General features: G+C 39.0%; 1 protein-coding gene across 2 annotated transcripts; it reads left to right on the plus strand.

Annotated features, from left to right (window-relative positions):
* Positions 1 to 1,438: 1,438 nt before the first annotated feature.
* Positions 1,439 to 18,324, plus strand: SLC30A6 (solute carrier family 30 member 6). 2 transcript variants are annotated; one of them, XM_021545455.3, is made up of 14 exons: positions 1,439 to 1,532; positions 3,847 to 3,933; positions 4,536 to 4,620; positions 5,606 to 5,648; positions 7,649 to 7,714; positions 8,154 to 8,234; positions 9,453 to 9,488; positions 10,284 to 10,378; positions 11,133 to 11,181; positions 13,688 to 13,807; positions 14,111 to 14,213; positions 14,455 to 14,502; positions 15,052 to 15,120; positions 15,485 to 18,324. In XM_021545455.3, the coding sequence occupies exons 1-14, from the start codon at positions 1,530 to 1,532 to the stop codon at positions 15,974 to 15,976; spliced, it is 1,377 nt and encodes a 458-aa protein (XP_021401130.2). In that variant the 5' UTR covers positions 1,439 to 1,529; the 3' UTR covers positions 15,977 to 18,324. The 2 variants fall into 2 exon arrangements, with proteins under 2 accessions (XP_021401130.2, XP_077638174.1); XM_077782048.1 differs by lacking the exon at positions 1,439 to 1,532 and adding an exon at positions 1,847 to 2,241.
* Positions 18,325 to 18,658: the final 334 nt, after the last annotated feature.

Genomic DNA, 18,658 nt, shown 5'->3' on the forward strand with positions numbered 1-18,658 from the left:
GCCTCGGGAGCGGCAGTCAGTAGCAGAATCCTCTCTCAAAGTCTGCTTTGGATAGCAGCTGGCTCCGGGACGGGGCTGGAATGCGTGCGGATCCCTCCTCTGGGCTGCGATGCTTCTAATGTTCATCATATTCACAGCAACGGGCGCACTTCCATGAATCTCGGCACACAACAAAGTGACTAAATTGTCAACGTAATTCCTGTATTTTGGAGAACTGCTGTCCTTTGGGGGTTTTGCTGGGGAAAATAAATGCCCTTTGCAGGCTGTGTCCTGAGTGCCCTTAACGCCGGGTACCGCGGCACGGCGAGGGCTGGCGCTGGGGACTGAGAAGTGAATGCTCCTACTGGGAACCTATCCTTGGGGAATTGCTGTCATGGAGTATCGTGACAGACACATAGGCCTAGGACTATGACACTTAAGCTGTGCCATGGGAGGTTTAGGTTGAATACTAGTGTTATGTGTAGTAGATATAATTCGCGCCATTTCTAGTATGATATATGTGATATTAAATATTTGTTAGAATATACACGTTTGTATTAGGAGTCCTTCCCCCACCCTCGCGCGAAACCTGGTGTATATTAGAACCCGATTTACATGTAAAAGGATGTAGCTCGGCCAGGAATTGGGCCATGTCTGGAGAGATATAGGGTCGCCCAGGCGCTGATCATCGTATGAACGACCCGAGATGGATATCATGGAAATCCTCGGGGAGATACATGTGAATGCAGTAAATTTTATCAAGAGATTCACCAACTCCTGAAACTGAGTTGTTCTTCTTCACCACCAAAAAAGAAAATCTTATTAACCTATAGACTCTGAATGGAAGAAAAGACTGACTGCCGAAATCTTGGCCTCAGGCGGAATTTTCCCTATAAAAACTTGTGCCAGGATGGAGGTGTGTGGGCATAGGGGAAAACCTCTGCTGAGGCTGACTCCTTGTTGCACACCCAGGGTCAACCCCGGGCTCAGCTCTGTTCTTTCCTTGTGGCTGGCTAGATAGAATTTGATTGCAAATAAATATTTTATTTTTTCATTTTAAATTTGTCTGGACAAATTTTCATTTATAACACTAGGAAGAATTTCTTCACAAAAAGGGTGGTTACATATTGGAATGGCTGCCCGGGAAGCGGCGGAGTCACCATCCCTGGAGGTGTTTAAAGGAAAGATTGGATTAGTTGACATGGTGGTGTTTGGTCATAGCTGGACTCTGCGTCTGTGATGGTCCCACCCGTGGGAGCCCTTTCCTTGGGCTCTCGGAAGCAGCGGGCAGATGAGCGGCAGAAAGGCGCTGAGGCGGCGGACAAGACCTTTGTATCCCCAGGCGGACCGGCACCGCAGCCTGCCGCCGGCTGGGGAGGAGCGAGGGACGAGAGGCTCGAGCCGCCCCTCCCGCGGGACGGGGACGGAGCCGCCGCTTCCGCCGCTTCCGCCACGTGTCCCGCCGGGCCCGCCGGTTGCCGCGGCGACGGGAACGTCTCCCGCCCCTTCCGGCCTCGCATGGCGCCGTCTCTTCCGCTGAGGGGAGTAATATGGTGAGTGGCCCCTGCTGGGGGCACGGAGGGAAGGGGAAGGAAAGCCGTGCGTGGAACACGGCCTGCAGAGGCTGCTGGCAGCGCCCGCTCTCGCGGCGGGGCGGCACCGCCGCGGGGCAGCCGGCCCGGCACGGCCCGTGCCGGGCCCGGGGCAGCGCAGCGCGCCGCTGCCCTGCGGTGTTTCCTCCCCGGGACTCTCCGCCCGCCCCTCCAGCGCCGTCACCGGGCCGGCGGCACCGTGGGCGGGCCCGGCTGGGTGCCGGGGCCTGGGGGCTCCTGTGCGGAGCTGCCTCTGGCTGCGGTCCGAACCCTCAGCGCGCATCGCTCGGGGAGCCGGGACAGGACAGACGGGTTATGGTGCGCTCGCTCCGCCGTGTCGCTCTGTGGCTCGCTTCTCAAAGACGAAAACCCGATCTGTTGGGAACGACCGCCGCGTGTGTGTCTTCATCTGGGAGGCGAAGTGTTCCCTTGTCGTGCTGAGCCCCGCTAAGTGACGTGGGTATCCACAGCAGGTGCTGTCACCTGTTGGAGCAGATAGCGCCGCTGGCTGCATAAAGACTTCTGGAGCGCTTTCGGCACCTCCGGGGCTGGCTGAGGTGTGGGGCAGCCGCCCTGCGTAGCACCGAGCTCTCGTTAGAACTGTAGGATCTAGGGATGCCTTAATGCCAAGGTACAACACGTGCTGAGTTGGAGCTCGCTTCCAGATCAGGTGGGCTGTGGCCTTCGAGAGTCTGCATCCTTTGCAAACAGGGAGGTGTGGCTGGACGAGGAAAGCACGGCTGCAAAGGCGACAAGTAGGGCTGTAAAGATGTGAAGGGTCTGGAGGGGAAGCGTGTGAGAAGCAGCTGAGATTACTTGGTCTGTTCAGTCTCAGGAGAGCGAGGGCAGACCTCACTGCGGGTACACCTTCCTCGCTGGGGGAAGAGGAGGGGCAGGCACTGATTGCTGCTCTGTGGGGACCAGTGACAGGAACTGAGAGAATGACCTGGAGTTATGTCAGGAAGGTTTAGGATGGATATCAGGAAAAGTTTCTTCACCCAGAGGGTGGCTGGCACTGGAACAACTCCCCGGGGAAGTGGTCACAGCAGCAGCCTGACAGAGCTTAAGAAGTGTTTGGACAATGCTCTCAGGCACATGGTGTGACTCTTGGGGTGTCCTGTGCAGGGTCAGGAGTTGGATTTCTATGATCTTTGTGGGTCCCTTCCAACTCAGGATATTCTGTGTTATTCTTTCATAAGCAGGCTATCTACTGCCTGCTAGAAAAGCTTTCTGAGGTGTTCTGGTATCCTGCACGTGTCTATTAAGAATTAAAATAATGTAATGATTTGCTAATAAAGAAAAGACTAGGTGCCAGTGTTTTGTCCAAGATAATCTAAACTTGCAATCCGTAGTAGTGCTTCAAGTTTAACTCATGACACACTAGTATTTCTCAGATAATATGAAGTGCAGGTGTGTTGAAAAATGTCTGAAATTAAATTTATTTTAGTGAAGAGCCCATTAGTATGTAATTTTGCCTTCTGCTGGCAGCTAAGGTGTGATAGCTTAAAATCAAGCCTTACTTAATCTGGCCCTGAACTGCTGCAGATGACTGACCATCCATTAAAAATCCAAAAATTTCTATTGCAAATCAGAAGGACTTTTCATGTGGGAGGCTTACTTCTTTGTGAGGAGAGCAGAACAGAGGACAACCAGAAGCTTGGACCCTCCAAGGAAAGGGAGACAAGTGTCATGGCAGATGAATTTCTCTGGTAGTCTGCTCCCTGTCATGCTTGCAGAAGAGCCATGTAGCAGCCCTTTAGGTTAATTCAGAGCCAGGATTGTTGGTATGTCTCATTTTGTTACTGGCCTTGTGTCCACCACATCACCAGCATTGTTTTTACTTCTATGGTGGGTTCTCCTTTATATATCTATAAACAATATTTTCCTGTTTAATAAATCCATTGCCTTTGGGTGGGAAGTGTGCTTTGATTAAGAAAAATATTTGTGTTTTCAGGCTGTCTTGTAGTAGTTTCATCTAAGTAAAAGTTAAAACCCACTCTTTAAGTGATAATTTAATGTCTTTTCCGGTAAACCTGAGTTCTGGATTGTGTCTAAATGAAGCTTGATTCAAAGTCATTTGTCATTTTCTAACCATGTGAAATGGTTACCAAAATATGGTTGAGTTTAAAGTTTGTGATAAAGCTTCTGGTTAACAAAAAGTTCACGTGAGTCTTTGATTTAACTGTGAAAATAGTTAATAAATTAAGATTTCCTTTTTGCTAATTTAAATTATGGTTTAAGTAAAGTTTTTAATTAAACTGTTGATTTTTTTAAGGGGACAATACACCTGTTCCGCAAATCACAGAGATCATTTGTTGGAAAGCTAACACATGAATTTAGGTTGGTTGCAGCAGACCGAAGGGTAAGTGTTGCTTAAAAAATTGTAATTATAATAAAAGTACATTAGCTGTAGTAAGTTAAGATGGACTATTAACTTTAGTGTGAATTTTTTTTCTTTGACTTTTTCTAGCTGTGCTTAAAAAAGAAAATCTCTTTGAAGCTGTATTGCTTCTGTGCGTTATCCGTGTGAATTATTGTCCTCCAGAATTATACTTACATCTGATGGGTTCAGTGGAACTGTAAACTGAATGTGTTCAGATGTTTTTGGGACCAAAGTTTCAGCACAAATAAAGGAACCTGTTAAAATAAAGTTGCACAAGTTGGTCTTCAAGAGTCAGATGCTGTGTGCTGTAATTAAATGCAAATATTATAGATGGGTGGGGGTTTTTTTAGACCAAAAAGGTATTTTAAGCATGGTGGCATTCATAAATGACTTCTGAAATAATCTGTAAAGGGCTTCCTATTCTGAAATGAGTGGTAGAGTGGTGAATTTTTGGGAGGGAAGATAAGCCAGTTCTGTTTGCATGACTAAGTACTGCAATATTGTTTTTTAAGACCAGATAGATATATTTCTGTCTTGTAAATTTTGGAAGGTGTAAAATACATATTTATTCTCATCAACAGTCCTGGAAGATTTTACTGTTTGGTGCTATAAATTTAATATGTATTGGCTTCCTGCTCATGTGGTGCAGCTCTACAAACAGCATAGGTAGGTGGCTCTCATGTACTGCAACTGAAACTACAACTGAAACCATGTTGTTCTTAGCTCATGGAGTTCCAGCTGACTGAAAAAACCAAATCCAGTACAAATCACAGACAAGTCTGGATGGGTGGAAGTCCTTCAAAGTTTGCACAGGTTTTCAGTCCTGCTGGTCGTTTGTTTCCTGCAGTAGCTTCCTCATCTTTAAGACTGAAAACCTGCAGACTTTTGAGTTACTAGTCCTCAAACCTGTTCCTTGTATAAGTAGCACCACTGACATGCAGAGACCCTTACTTGCAGTTGAATGAGGATGTTTGTAGCTTGGAAAAGGCTTAAGACTTCTTTGCTTCTAAGGAATGCTCAGCAGTAGCCAAAACTGGAGTGTTCTCAACACCTCTGTGGCTGCCACTGTGAAGCGCAGCACTGTGAGGGCTGCTGCGGGGAAATGAGCTCCAGAGCAGTCACACCCAATGCAGTTTTGTGTGCCTTCTACTTTTGGATAGGGGCTTCAATATGCTTCCCATCCCCTGCACTGAGAATAGAATGCTATTTTAGTTTTTCATTTTTGGTGCAGGTTTTCTTGCAGTTTCAAGATAGGTTAGAGATGCAAAACAAGTAAAATATTCAGTTCAACCTACTTTTCACTGCAATAACACACGTAAGAGATCTCTTACTTTGGTAAGTGATGTGATTCTGGAAGATCTCCTCACTTTCCAGTACTTAAATTCCAAGTCACAACTTAGTCACAAATGTGATATACCTTTTGTATCTGGGCTTTATAACATGCTTTAGTTGAATTAAGATTGCCGTAATCAACATGCTTATGACATTAAATATATTGGTGTCTTTAGAATAAAAGAGACTTGTTCTATCAGCAGAGACAGTTTATGTAGTTAGAAGACTGGAAAGAGCTGCACAAAAGGGACTTGGAATAAAAGTGATTTTTGCATTGAAAAATTAAATATTAAATTTTAATATTTACTTTTCTTTACAGCTTTAACTGCTTACACATATTTGACAATTTTTGACCTTTTCAGGTGAGTTTTTTTCCCATTTTGTCTTACTGTTCATTTTGTTGGTATGTTTCTGTACATTTAAAATTTACTTACAGGTTCTAAGTCATGTAACTTAGTCATCAGTATAGACACAGTAATTGGTTTAAATATAGCTTAAATTAGTATAAAATTGCACCCAATAAATAGATTGTAAAACCCACCATAGCTATATTGAGAATGACTAGTAACTGATCAGTTCAGTCATAGATTTCTCCGTGCAGATGTGTGACAACATAAAACAATATGGCACAAAACTGTTGTCTGGTTGTTCTGTCAGAGCATTTTCCTAACGCCATAGTCACTGATTTTGAAGTAACCCTCAGTTTTAACATCAGGAAACAAGAAACATGTAATTCTATTTCAAAAATATTTCACAAGCTAGATACCAAGCACTCTGTAAATAAGGTCATTAGATATTTTCAGCATTTTTCTTGTGTTCTAACAAAATTATACTTTTAATATGATAGTTCTGAACACTTTTGGTCATAGTGATAATACAGACATGAAATATATTCAGTTCATATCTAAGATACAAAATAGTAGTGGTGGTTGGGAAATAAAATGTATGTATTTTTAAAATATTAGCCTACATTATCTTTCTTGCAATCTCACTATCTTATAAAAGGTATAGATCAGCTTTCTGAGTTATACGTGTGTCCACTACATACTATAACTTATCTGAATTACAGTAAAACATTCATAAATAACATCAGCAAACATGCAGAAACAAAAATTACTTGTTGGGATAGGCACACAAAAATTGATCTATGACTGCATTAGAATTAAGATGTAACTCTAATGAATATTGTCTTTCTCTTAGAATTTTGTATCTACTGAATTTTTGTTGTCTTGACTCAAAATACTTTTTTTGGGAATATCTTGTGGAAATTGGGGAAGGTGGTTGATGTGGTACTTCCCATTCATATGGAAATTTTTTTTCTTTTAGTTTTAGGAGGAGGTAGGATACCCCTGGCACTCCTGTCTTAGGTTGTGAAGATTATTCTAACTCACAGCAATCTCTTTCAAGAATTTTGATTTGCTGTAAGGGAGAGCAGTGCTCAGTAATTCTGCTGCAAAAATCAATTTCTGCTTCTTTTCTTTTTGTCATTGCCTGGTTGCATATAGAATATTCTTACTGAGAATATGAGTTCACGGTTTGTATGTGAACAGTATTACTTCCTGTGCTTTTACCTTTATTCTGTGCAGCTGAGGATCAAGTTGTGAGGACGTGATTGTTCATCAGTTGTAGGGATCAGTTCTTGATCCAGTCTGATTTAACATTGTTATTAATTACAAAAGGACTTCATGGAAGCACAGCTGGCACTGTATCTATGTGGATTCCAGTTGAAAAAAATGTTCAATAGAGAAAAAAATTGTTCAACAGATGAAAAATAGGCAGAGAAAACTGTACTTATCCTTGAAACATTCTGCCTATTACCATGGAGATTCCAAAATAATTGGAATTCTAGATGTTCAGTATGAGAGAAAAATTTGGACAGAAGATAGCAAGAGGGACCTGTGGCTGTCAGTGAATGGCCAGTTAGATTAGAGCTTGTGTAGGTGAATGCAGCCAAACAAAATTAATCTGTTTTGGCCATATACATAGAAAAATTACACCATGAAAAAGAAAAGTCAGTACTTGGTGTGCCCTGAGACTTACTCTAGAGTACGAAATCTAATTCATGGTATATCTCTAAAAGAAGACTTTAATGGAGAGATTTCTTTGCTTTTTCTTTTATTCTTCTGTCTTACTTATCAGCTTTTTTCTCATTTAAGCAGCATTTCTGAGGTTACAGCATTTCTAGGCAAGTTCAGAAAGCACATGAGCAGCATTTGGAACATCACTGTTGGAGGCTGAGTTCAGGGCAAGATGAGGCTGTATTTGTTTCTTGAGTCCTGGTGGCTCAAGTGTGCATTTGTAAATTACGCAGTTTGTAAAGGCTGCTGTTATTTATCACAGTCTAATCTCCTCCTTTTTTCAGTTTGGTAACATGTCTAATAAGCTACTGGGTAATGATGAAGAAACCCAGCCCAGTCTATTCATTTGGGTAAGTACTAATGACAAGATGTAATGTTTGATAATGCAACGTTTCATATGTTGCTCACTGTCATTGCGTGGATCCCCAAACAGCCATTAGTAATACTCTCTATGTGAAAGAGCCTAAAAGTGAGGAGGGCCAGGTCTTTATGTGAAGAGCAATTACAGAGTAGGGGATGAACAGGAAGAATAAGAAATGCTTAATTTTAAGGCATCTCTGACAGACAGCAAGAAGCATTAAGAAATGCTTAATATTAAGGTGTCTCTGATAAGTGGTGTGTTAAAAGAAACTGAAAATATTGACCATTCCATAAAACTTTCTTCCTAGTGGTCTGCTGTTGAATGAATTAGAAAAAGTAGGTGTATCCTGCTGGTTTTTGCACAGAAAAAATTCTATTGGATGCATTGTTCAATGTTCAGTGTTTCTAAACTTAATTCTCAAATTTCAGGTTTGAAAGGTTTGAAGTTCTAGCTGTATTTGCATCTACAGTTCTGGCACAGCTTGGTGCTCTTTTTATACTGAAAGAAAGGTAGGGTTATGTCTTGTTTTCTTTAATTTTTTAAAATATGAAGATATAGTCCAGATCAACCAAAAGTACATACATTCTTTGAGTGCTTTATTTAGGAAAAACTCAAAGATTTAAAAAAAATATGGCTAAACTTTACTGCTTGCTTATATTTATTGCACTGCATGTAGGCTTTAGATGTAAAGATGGGAATTGATAAATGTTCTTAAAAAACTCTCTAGGGAAAGATTTAATGATTTTAAGAATACTTTTTCCAAAAGGTTGTGTAATTAATTTAATGCATTTCCTTATACATTTAGACTTTTTAAAGTTGATTAACAAATAAAAGTATTTTGGTTTTACTTCTGTTACTTGAAGTCAAAGCAGCTTCATAATGTATCAAGGAGCTGAATGTTTAAAGCATCAATTTCTTCACTCCCTCAAAGTTTGCTCAAGTATTAATTTGCCATATCATCAATACTTGGAAGCATTTGTATTTCAGGAGGTTAGCCTAAAACATTATTTTCGTTTTTAAAGATGAAGACGCTTTTGTTAACATCTGGAATTTAAAACTGCAGAAGTATACCTTCCCTTATTTTATTCAAGTGATCTATTTTTATATTTTCTGTGTAAAGGGCTGTATTAACAACTTAGTAATTTTATACTATAAGGTCAATATATTGAAGTGACAGTCCACTGGAATGAGTCACCCTCTGTCAAAACCTCCAAATTTTCCAACATCAATTTTGGGAAATTCCACAAGCTTAGCAGGTTTTTCTGTTACAGCTGAAGCTGGTTTGTTAACTCACTGGTGGGTGAAAAAAGATCTATATCTCCACCATCAAATGTGTACTTTATTTGACCTTGCTTAATGTGAGGCTCTAAATCAGGAATTTCACACTTAGTGTGTTGTGGCACTGGTGGTGGTGCCAGTAACAATATTATTTTGTATGTTCATTTACAAGCATATTTTTATCATGTAGGCTGCATTCATGGTAGCTAGCACATATGTGGCACAGTTTGGAAATATTTGGGAAATCTAAATTACATATGTTTTGATTCAGTGTTAAATGCTTTCATTGCTTATAAAAGTTTGTGTTTATTTAAGCAATCCATTTTTTGCAGTACTTTATCAGTTTTTGTTTATGAATAGCAGCTAATGCTAAGGAACTGTAAAAACATACTGCAGGTATCAAGGCTTTACTGTTTGAATATAACTCAAATTTTCAATTATTCTTATAGTGCGGAGCGCTTTCTGGAACAGCCTGAGATACACACGTAAGAAATTATTTTGATGTATAAAATATGTTGTTGTCCTTTTATGTTTCTAATTGTTATCTAGCATATATTAGTTATGCAAGTACTTTCAGTACCAAATTGCTTTTGGTGCCTTGGTATTTGTTTCAAACCATGTGCAAGCTATACTGCAAATGGTTCTTTTCAAGGTACAATTGAAATTTAATGCTCATGTTATCTCAAATAGTGATCTAACTACACATTGCTGCTTTTCCTCATTCAGTTCCTTTTGTTTCTTGTGGCCTCTTGGAAGGCCTGGTATGTGGGGGGGAAGGATGCTGTGGTCAACAGGGAACTGCACGTTTTGTAAAGAGGGTTCAGACTATAAAGACCACGGGGAGAGGAAAAGAAGGTGTTACGGGGCAAAGGAATGGGACAAGGGACATATGTTGAAGTAGTTCCAGAAGAAGGCTGGGGTATATGGCATAATGCCATTGAATGCTAAGTTTCTTAGCTGTGCTGCTGAGGGGATAATGTGTTTATATCTTCAAAGGGCAAATATATATGTGTGTGCATATATGCACTTAGTTAAGAGCTGTTACTTGGTGTTATGAGTGTTACGGGATAACAATAATGTACAAAGTTCAGTGATCTCATATAACCCTTACAAGGATAATACACTGCTGGTCTTTAAGTATTACACTAGTTTATCCTACTGGTTTTCAGCCTCAGTGAATGAAAGCAAGCAAAATATTTGGATACTGTTATTGGTAGTTACAGCTCAATTACATGTTCTGTAATGATGGGAAATTAAGACACCTTTTTTCCCCTCCCTAGGGGACGACTGCTGGTTGGTACTTTTGTGGCTCTCTTTTTCAACTTATTTACAATGCTTTCCATTAAGAATAAGCCTTTTGCTTATGTCTCTGAAGGTATGTGATAAATTAGACTGTGACAAGAATTGAGAAAAATTGTTAATGTTCCTATTTTAGCAAGGTATAACTTGTCTGGTAATTTTCTTAACTATTGGGTGTATGTTACTATTACCTCTGTTAATGTAACTTTGTGCAGTAGAATTGCCATCTGACTTTCGACTCCAATTTGGTTATAAGGCTCTAAGTAGTCCGAGGTTGATAGTATGATAAACCAAGTATCATTTTAGTGCTGCAGTATCCTTTATTTTCAATCTTTTAAATTCAACCAGTGAAGGTCATGTGACAGATACCAGAACTTTCAACACATTTTATGGATGTATTAATGGATTCAGAAATAAGTTAATGCAACAGTTCTTTTTAAAAGCTCTTTACCTTTTTTTGTTGTGAAGTAGTTTGCAGTCATTCCTGCCATTGTAAATTGTCCTGTTGTAATTGTCCTGTAAATTGTCCATAGTTATAAATATGTATTTTACACTGTATTATATAAAAGATAATGGTTATAACCTGCAATTATATTTGTATTTAATCAGTTCAGATTATTATGAAAGATGGATGTTTTACTTGCTGCTTGAAAAAGACGGACTTGGGGCTTTTTTCAAGTGCCAGGGTATCTGTTGAGATATATTTACTCATTCACACTGTATTTATTGAATTCTTGCCTTAAAATAAAACTTATGTGTACTTTAAAATGTAGTAACTTTAAAATGGTATTTAAAATGGTGGTGACTTTAATACCTTCTTTCTTTTGTAGCTGCCAGCACAAGTTGGCTTCAGGAACATGTTGCAGATCTTAGTAGAAGGTGAAACTTTATATTGTTTTTCAAAATCATTAACTTCTGGAAGGCAGTGTTGATTTTGTGTGTATAATAACATTTTGGAGGCATAAACTTGTATTAGAGCTTTTAAAATAGCTTTACCTACTATAAGTCTCATGTATGAACTCTGGAACAAACATTGTCTCCCATATTTACTAGATACATCAATCTAACAGAAATACTTCTTTCTGGATAGCTTTTCTTTTGAGTATATATGTTCAGTACATTATATGTAATTCTCTTTGGGTGAGAATAGGAAAACTAGCATTATCCGGTACATATTTGAACTGCATTTCACAACATGCATTACTGAGTGATATATTTTGTAATTCATGTTTATTTACTTTGTGGGCTGAACAAATTATTCAGATGGTTGAGTTTAAATGTGATATATGAAACAGGTTCCTCACTGAACCATAGCTGTGGAAACTCCTCACCTGTCCAGCAGGAAACTGGAAAGTCCATGTCTTCCAGGGTGTCTTGGTTTGACAAGACAGGAGTCTGTGAAAGAGGGCAAAGCCTCCTGTGCAATGGAGAAGGCAAACCCCCCTCCCTCCAAATTACCAGGATCTTTAAATTAAAAGGCTCTCAGGCAAAGATATGGGAATGGGAGTAACAATTCTTTACTAGGAGAAAACTAGATAACAATTTAAAAAGGCAAATGCAATTGGTACAAACAAAAAAACTAGTGATAATGTCCACAACCTGAGGAGTCGGGGTGTTGGTAGTCGGTGGAAATGATAGCTGCTCCTCTTGCAGTGGCTGATGAACTGCAGCTGCAGTGGTGATCTTTAGAAGGGTATAGTTTTCTCTGAAGATCTGGTGGCTGTTGGGCCGGTCTTCCTCTGCGCCGGGGCTGCCTCTGAGCTCCGCCGCCGCTGCCTCACCGCGCTCCGGCTGCTTCTCTCGGGAGTCCTGTCGAAGGAGTTGCTTCTGTGGGAATCCCCCCAAAAAGAGAGAGCGAGCTGCTTCTCCCCAAAGAGCTACCCCTTTATATAATAAAAGAGTGCTTGGCTTCCCCCTCTGGGTGGGTCATCTCACAATGGGATGGTGTTACGTTACCAGCCCTGCAGTGAGTCAGTCAATGGCCCATTAACAAACCATTACCTCTACCGGGCAAACCATTGTCTTTGGGAGAGATAACAAACCTGCCCAACCTTCGACAGATGGCAAATAGAATACAAGCTTATCTTACAACCCAGGACACAGGGATATAAGCAGTGTTGCTCATTCATCTTGTCTGTTAACTGTCTTGCTTGTATTGGATATCTGAATGCAAGATAACATTGTTTGCAAATAGTTTTGTCAGATGTTGGAAGTTTATTTTAATCCATACACCTTCTCCCAACTATGTGTCAGTATCAAAACAAAAATATTAAACCAAGCTGTAAAACATGTTAAGTATGCTTCAAAACCTATCTGTGATCTTTTTAACAGTTAAGGAAAGCAGAGAATGCTGACTTGATAACAGAAGAATTGATTGTGTATGGTTATAAGATGTTACATCATCAGAACCAAAATCTGTGAAATATTTTTGGAAGACTAATAATTAGCTTGAAAAAGTTTTACTGTAAAAACAAAAAAAAGGTGGATACCAATCACAGACAGTAGCCAATCACAGACAGTAGCACAGCTTTCCTCTTACTGGTCTAGAAACAAAGTTTTAAAGGGAAGATAACTTGAAGGGGTCCCAGATCAAGAGTAATATAATTTCTACTAGGTTTTGAGATAGCCTGTATACAGTTAAACCGATAAAAATATTGTATTAGTTTGTATGGAGCTGTTTCAGGTGTGTTATGTGAATCAATGCTGATTAAAAATATCTGCACCTGTATATAATTATATTGATTAAAATTCTTACAGAAGCAGGCCAGCACATGATGTCTAAAGAGATGTTGGCTTTAACCATAGCAACAAAACATTTCATGTTGTCTTTGCCTTGAAATTTTCCAGGACATTATATGCACGGTGGGAAGTACAGAAACTCCTTTTGCTCTTCATACTCCCATTGACAGGAAATAACTATAAATAAGTAATTTTCCCAGCATTCCCTTCTACATTTATTTGGTCTCCTCTTAGGCAGCTAGCTGGTTTGCTTTCTCCTTTCAGAGAAAGGAAATTAGTTAGCTTTGACTTTAGGACACTTTTGCACACCAAGGTGGCAGAGTGGCAGATGGATTGAAGATGGGTGATACACAAATCTCTCGCTATGTACATCTCTGAAATATCAGTATTGAGCCCATGAAGAACTTGTGCTGTAGCCAGCTGATACAGCTGTATCATAGAGCTGTGTTCCCAGAAAAAAAAAACAGTTGATTAATTTTTGCTGACAGCACCCTTTGAGCAGAATTAGTGGGGCCTTTACAGTGCTCATCATATGCTATGATGGCAAGGTGTGTTAGAAGTCAAAAGATAAGTGATGTCTGTAATTTTGGAATTTCAAAGTAGCGGTGAAAGCTGGCTGACAACTGCTTTTTCTGTTTTGTTGCAGTATTTGTGGAATCATCCCAGGATTGAGTAGCATCTTTCTGCCACGGATGAACCCTTTTTTCTTGATTGATATTGCTGGAGCTCTGGCTCTTTGCATTACATATATGCTCATTGAAATCAAGTATGTGCAGTTGTTGTTTTAAAACAGTAGCTCTTTTTTTTTTTATTCAGTCTGTGGGAAAATACATTTTTACATGAAAGGAATTCTCTGATATAGAGCTACATTTTATATGAATGGCATTGCAACTCTGTGGATGCATCTGTCTATTGTCCAAGATGAATGAGAGTTCAAATGAGATTAGTATCTGTAAAATTCTCTAAGTTTATATAATTTAAAAGAATAAAAAAAGAATAATAAGTAAGTTGTTCTGCCTTTCAAAAACATAAATATGAGTGTTTCTTTAAAATTGCTCTTTCTCCCTAGCAATTATTTTGCTGTGGACACAGCCTCTGCTATAGCAATTGCTTTGATGACATTTGGTACCATGTATCCCATGAGTGTCTACAGTGGGAAAGTACTACTCCAGGTAAGGCAGCCTTACAAATCAACAGATTTTGTGGTTTAAAAAAAAAACCCTTGAAATCTGTTTTAAGCTTGCTACAAGAATGTTAAAGGTTGTGCAAATATGCATCATGAAGTCATAAGAATTTAATGAAAATGCTGTTGGTCTCTTGTGTGGGTAGACCAGACTTAAAGGCTCTCTTACTTCAACAGGACCAGTTAATCTTGATTATAACTTGTATTTTCTTTACTTTTTCTTTTTGAAGACAACCCCACCTCATGTGATTGGCCAGTTAGATAAACTTCTTAGAGAGGTAAGTCAGTGTATAATACATAGCACAGTGTGTACAGCTTATAAGCATTCAGGAATGTGAAGAATTTTTCTGACCAGTCCTAGAAGTTTGCTAAAATTATTTTTTTAGCTGCATAAAGAAAATATGAATCTTGTTTTCCAAGATGAATAGTGTCTTTTAGGTATCTGGAACAAATCTATTTAAGTAGTGCAGGCTGGTTTTGTTTAAACTTGAGCTACTGTTGAAGTGGTTTACAAATGTGAGTTGAAGGAGGAAGAGTACAGGCAGTTGTTGAATTCCAGCATGTCAAGTTGAGAACATACTTCAGTTTGGCAGCAAGAGTTACTTGAAATACATTTCTTAAAACTTTTTTGATGGATTTGGATGTTTAAGGGTAGCACAAGTGCGTTAGATAAGCATTAGTGACATTAACAGACATCATCTGTGTCTGGAGCTTTTATTTCACTGCTGAAAATTATTTGTTATTCAGTTATGTACAAAAATACATTTCTAAAGGAATTTAAAACTTCTAATTTATTTTCATATTTGTGGATGTTTGTGTAAAATTAGGTTTCAACTTTGGATGGTGTCCTGGAAGTTCGAAATGAGCATTTCTGGACATTAGGTTTTGGCACTTTGGTAAGTTTATGCCTTTATTAACTTTCTAGGCTTTGTTGTCAGATACTACTTTAATTTTTTAATTCACATTAATTTAATTAATTGATTTAAATTAATTTTTTAATTTACATGCCAACACATGTATTGTATTGTATAGTTTGGTTCTAAGACTCACTTTTCCCGAATTATGATCTTGGTATGTTCATAAGGGAGCAACACATTAGGAAAGATCAGAATGTATCCTGTAATTAGGTTCTTAGCTTAGTAATTTGCACTGCAAAAGGTTTTTGTGTAATTCTCTGCAGGATAATTTGCCTCTTCTTGAATGCATGTGGGGAATATTGGCGTAACAATTAACAGCCAACTTGTTTTTATCACTTTCTAGGCTGGATCAGTCCATGTCCGAATTCGGAGAGATGCAAATGAGCAAATGGTACTTGCCCATGTCACTAACAGATTATACACATTGGTCTCTACCTTGACTGTTCAGATTTTCAAAGATGACTGGATCAGACCTACCTTATCATCTGTGCCTATTGCAAATAATATTCTGAACCTTTCGGATCATCACATCATTCCAATACCGTCTTTGAAAGCTGCTGACAATTTGAACCCTGTTACCTTCACTCCAGCTAAACCCAGCAGCCCACCACCAGAATTTTCTTTTAACACACCAGGCAAAAATGTGAATCCAGTCATCCTTTTAAACACTCAGACAAAGCCCTATGGATTGGGCTTTAATCATGGATCTGCACCCTACAGCAGTGTACTCAATCAAGGACTTGGAATACCAGGAATAGGAGCAGCTCAAGGATTCAGAACTGGTTTTGCAAATGTCCCAGGCAGATATGGAACAAATGCTCGTGGTCAGCCCTGACCGTAATAAACACCATTATTTATTATACTTAAGGGTATTGACTTAATTCTTTTATTACCCAATTTTTATAAACATTAGGAATGTCACATCATTCTGAATGGCTGGGAACAAGTGCATTGTTCACGTTCATGAAGTGGTTAAATAGCAGTTTTTTTCCTTTGCATCAGCAGTAGCCTGTGTAATGCCACAGATATTTTGCAGATTTACAGTACTTTACAAGTAGTTTTTATAGGATGTCTATTTCTACTCATCTTTTTTATCCATTTTGCTTCATTTATCCAAGAATGTATGCAAGATGCAGCACAATTCCATAAGAGAATAAAATTGTGATCAGGTAGCATTTTTTTTTCCTAATGAGAATTATTGGATGCTGAATAGCTGAGAGAATAGGAAATGGCAGAAATACAAGTCCCAGTTTTCAGACATGTTTGATTGCTGTATTAAGCCATGCTTGGGCCAAATCACAGTTAGTTTTTGGTTGCAAAAATCCATCAATATTCATGTTGTGGCCATTGTGAAGACAATCTGGCATTTCAGATTGTAATTTATTTTACAAGACCATGTTTTTACATTTTTATAGAAATTCAGATGGTTCAGCAACCATTTTCTAGTTGTAAGTAGTCCATACTCATCTCTGATACTTCTTACTTTTTGGTTTAACTGCAAAATTATTTAGCAATATACTGGGAAATAAAATACTTAAAATGTAAGATTTTACATTTGACTATGGGGTGAATTCTGTGATTTGATTGTGACTTTGTATTTTCCTTTTTGTATTTTTTTTATAGTTCCAGGGGTAAAAATAATTTATTTATATTCCTGGTTTATATCCAGAGTACAGATCAGTGATCGCTAAGAGTTCGTAGTCAGTGTTGGAGTGCTTAACCTTTGGGGCACACTTGGAACGAGACCAGCTTGTCTCTGCTTTTGCATTACTGTCCTACTGTACACTGAGGTATCCACATTTATCCAGGGCCTTTCTTAGAGAGCTCTTCCCTCTCATTGCTGTCTTTTCTTTCTCTGCTCTGACAACAGGGAAAAGCCTTTTAGAAATACTTCAGGTTTTTTTCTGCTCCCCCGTGCAGTATCTACTTTACAATTGCTCCTCTGCACATTCTTCTGTATGTCGTGGCTGTCTAGCAATGGGTTGCCCATTCCTGTTGTTCCACTTGCAACTCAGGGTGCTAAATATTGGCTTCCACCTTGTTCATCTGTGTGCTAATTCAGTCCCTCCACTTCCATGAGGTGGTTATATGGAGCTGTAGTATCTCAGGGATTCCAAAGATACTGTGTTACCTGAAGATAATTGCTTTGATGAAGAAATCTTTCTTGTGTATATCTGAGTGGAGAAAACAGCCTTCATTTGAATTTTAAAGATCTGTGGCCTCTTCACTGGCTGAGGATTTATTTTTCTATGTGAAAATATTGCATTCCTCTTTTTTTCTGTTTTTCCTCCCCCTCCATGATCTGTGTTTCTTGAGCCAGTGCTTGGAGGAGGGACTCATTCTTGAAGAAGCAAGGTGGCATTCTGCATAATGGAGATATATCTTTTGAGGATGTTTCAGGCTGAGGGTAGTGCCAGACTGCCACTGGCATGCTGTCCATGTAAGCTACAAGTAGAGAATCTAGTTCTGTACTGCATTTGTAGCGAGAGTGAAAATTTAATTTCTCTGTTAGAAAATGTAATGACCTGGGAAACTTCCATTTAAAGATTGCAATGAAGTTACAATGGTTGGCTCTGTTTCTGTGAGGTTAGTATTAACTCAGTAATCACCTGTGGTCCATTATCCTGTCTTTCTGTGAGTCTATTACATGTGCCATTGCTGCATGGAAATTCACTGAAGTACAGAACACTTGAACAGATTCTCTGTACCTCTTGGGTGCTGAACTAGACTGCACTTTCTACAGCATCTGCAACACCTTAGAGCCAGCAGAATGTTTACAATACACTGCTTTTGTGTGGCCTGGTTAAGAATTGTTCCTTACTCCAGTCTCATAATCACATGCCCCTTTTCTGTTATTTTCAGTACATTGTATTATATTGAATGCATGCTTACTTGTTTTCAGTAGAAAATTAAATCTCCATTTTATTAAAAAATTAAGCTGATCTCTGATTTAAAATGAGAAGGGAGGATGAGAATCCAGGAATTCTGAGTGCAATATAATTACTTTAACACAAATCTTTTTTTGAGTGATTGTATACAGTATATATCATATGTGCAGATTCTTTTAGATACTAGCTTTTTAGCTGCTTTATTATTATGAATATATTAGAACATTTGTTAAATCAGCACAGAGTAAAATGTCTCCTTTTATATGAGGAAAATAAAATCAATGTCATTCGTAAATGACAAGGAAAAAGTGGTAATTTGTGTACAAGATTTTATAGTTATCTTTCTATATTCATTGTTTAAGTGGTGCTTTCGGGTGGTACTTCAGTCTCAATGAGCAGGTATGTCAAACTTCAGAACTGTTTTGCTGGGTCTACTGCCAGTGTAGACTGGGTCCTTGGAATAATTTTGTAGAGAGTGGTTTTTTGTACATTTTGCCTTTTCTAACTGTGTTTTGCTGTTAGGTGGTCATGATCTAAATGTTTATTTGATACATAGTGAATAAGAATTGATAATTTATATCCTCTCCATTCCTAATGCTAGGAATGCTGTCTCAGCTAGAGAGAAGAGA

Source organism: Lonchura striata, chromosome 3 (assembly GCF_046129695.1).
Source record: "Lonchura striata isolate bLonStr1 chromosome 3, bLonStr1.mat, whole genome shotgun sequence".
Taxonomy (NCBI): domain Eukaryota; kingdom Metazoa; phylum Chordata; class Aves; order Passeriformes; family Estrildidae; genus Lonchura; species Lonchura striata.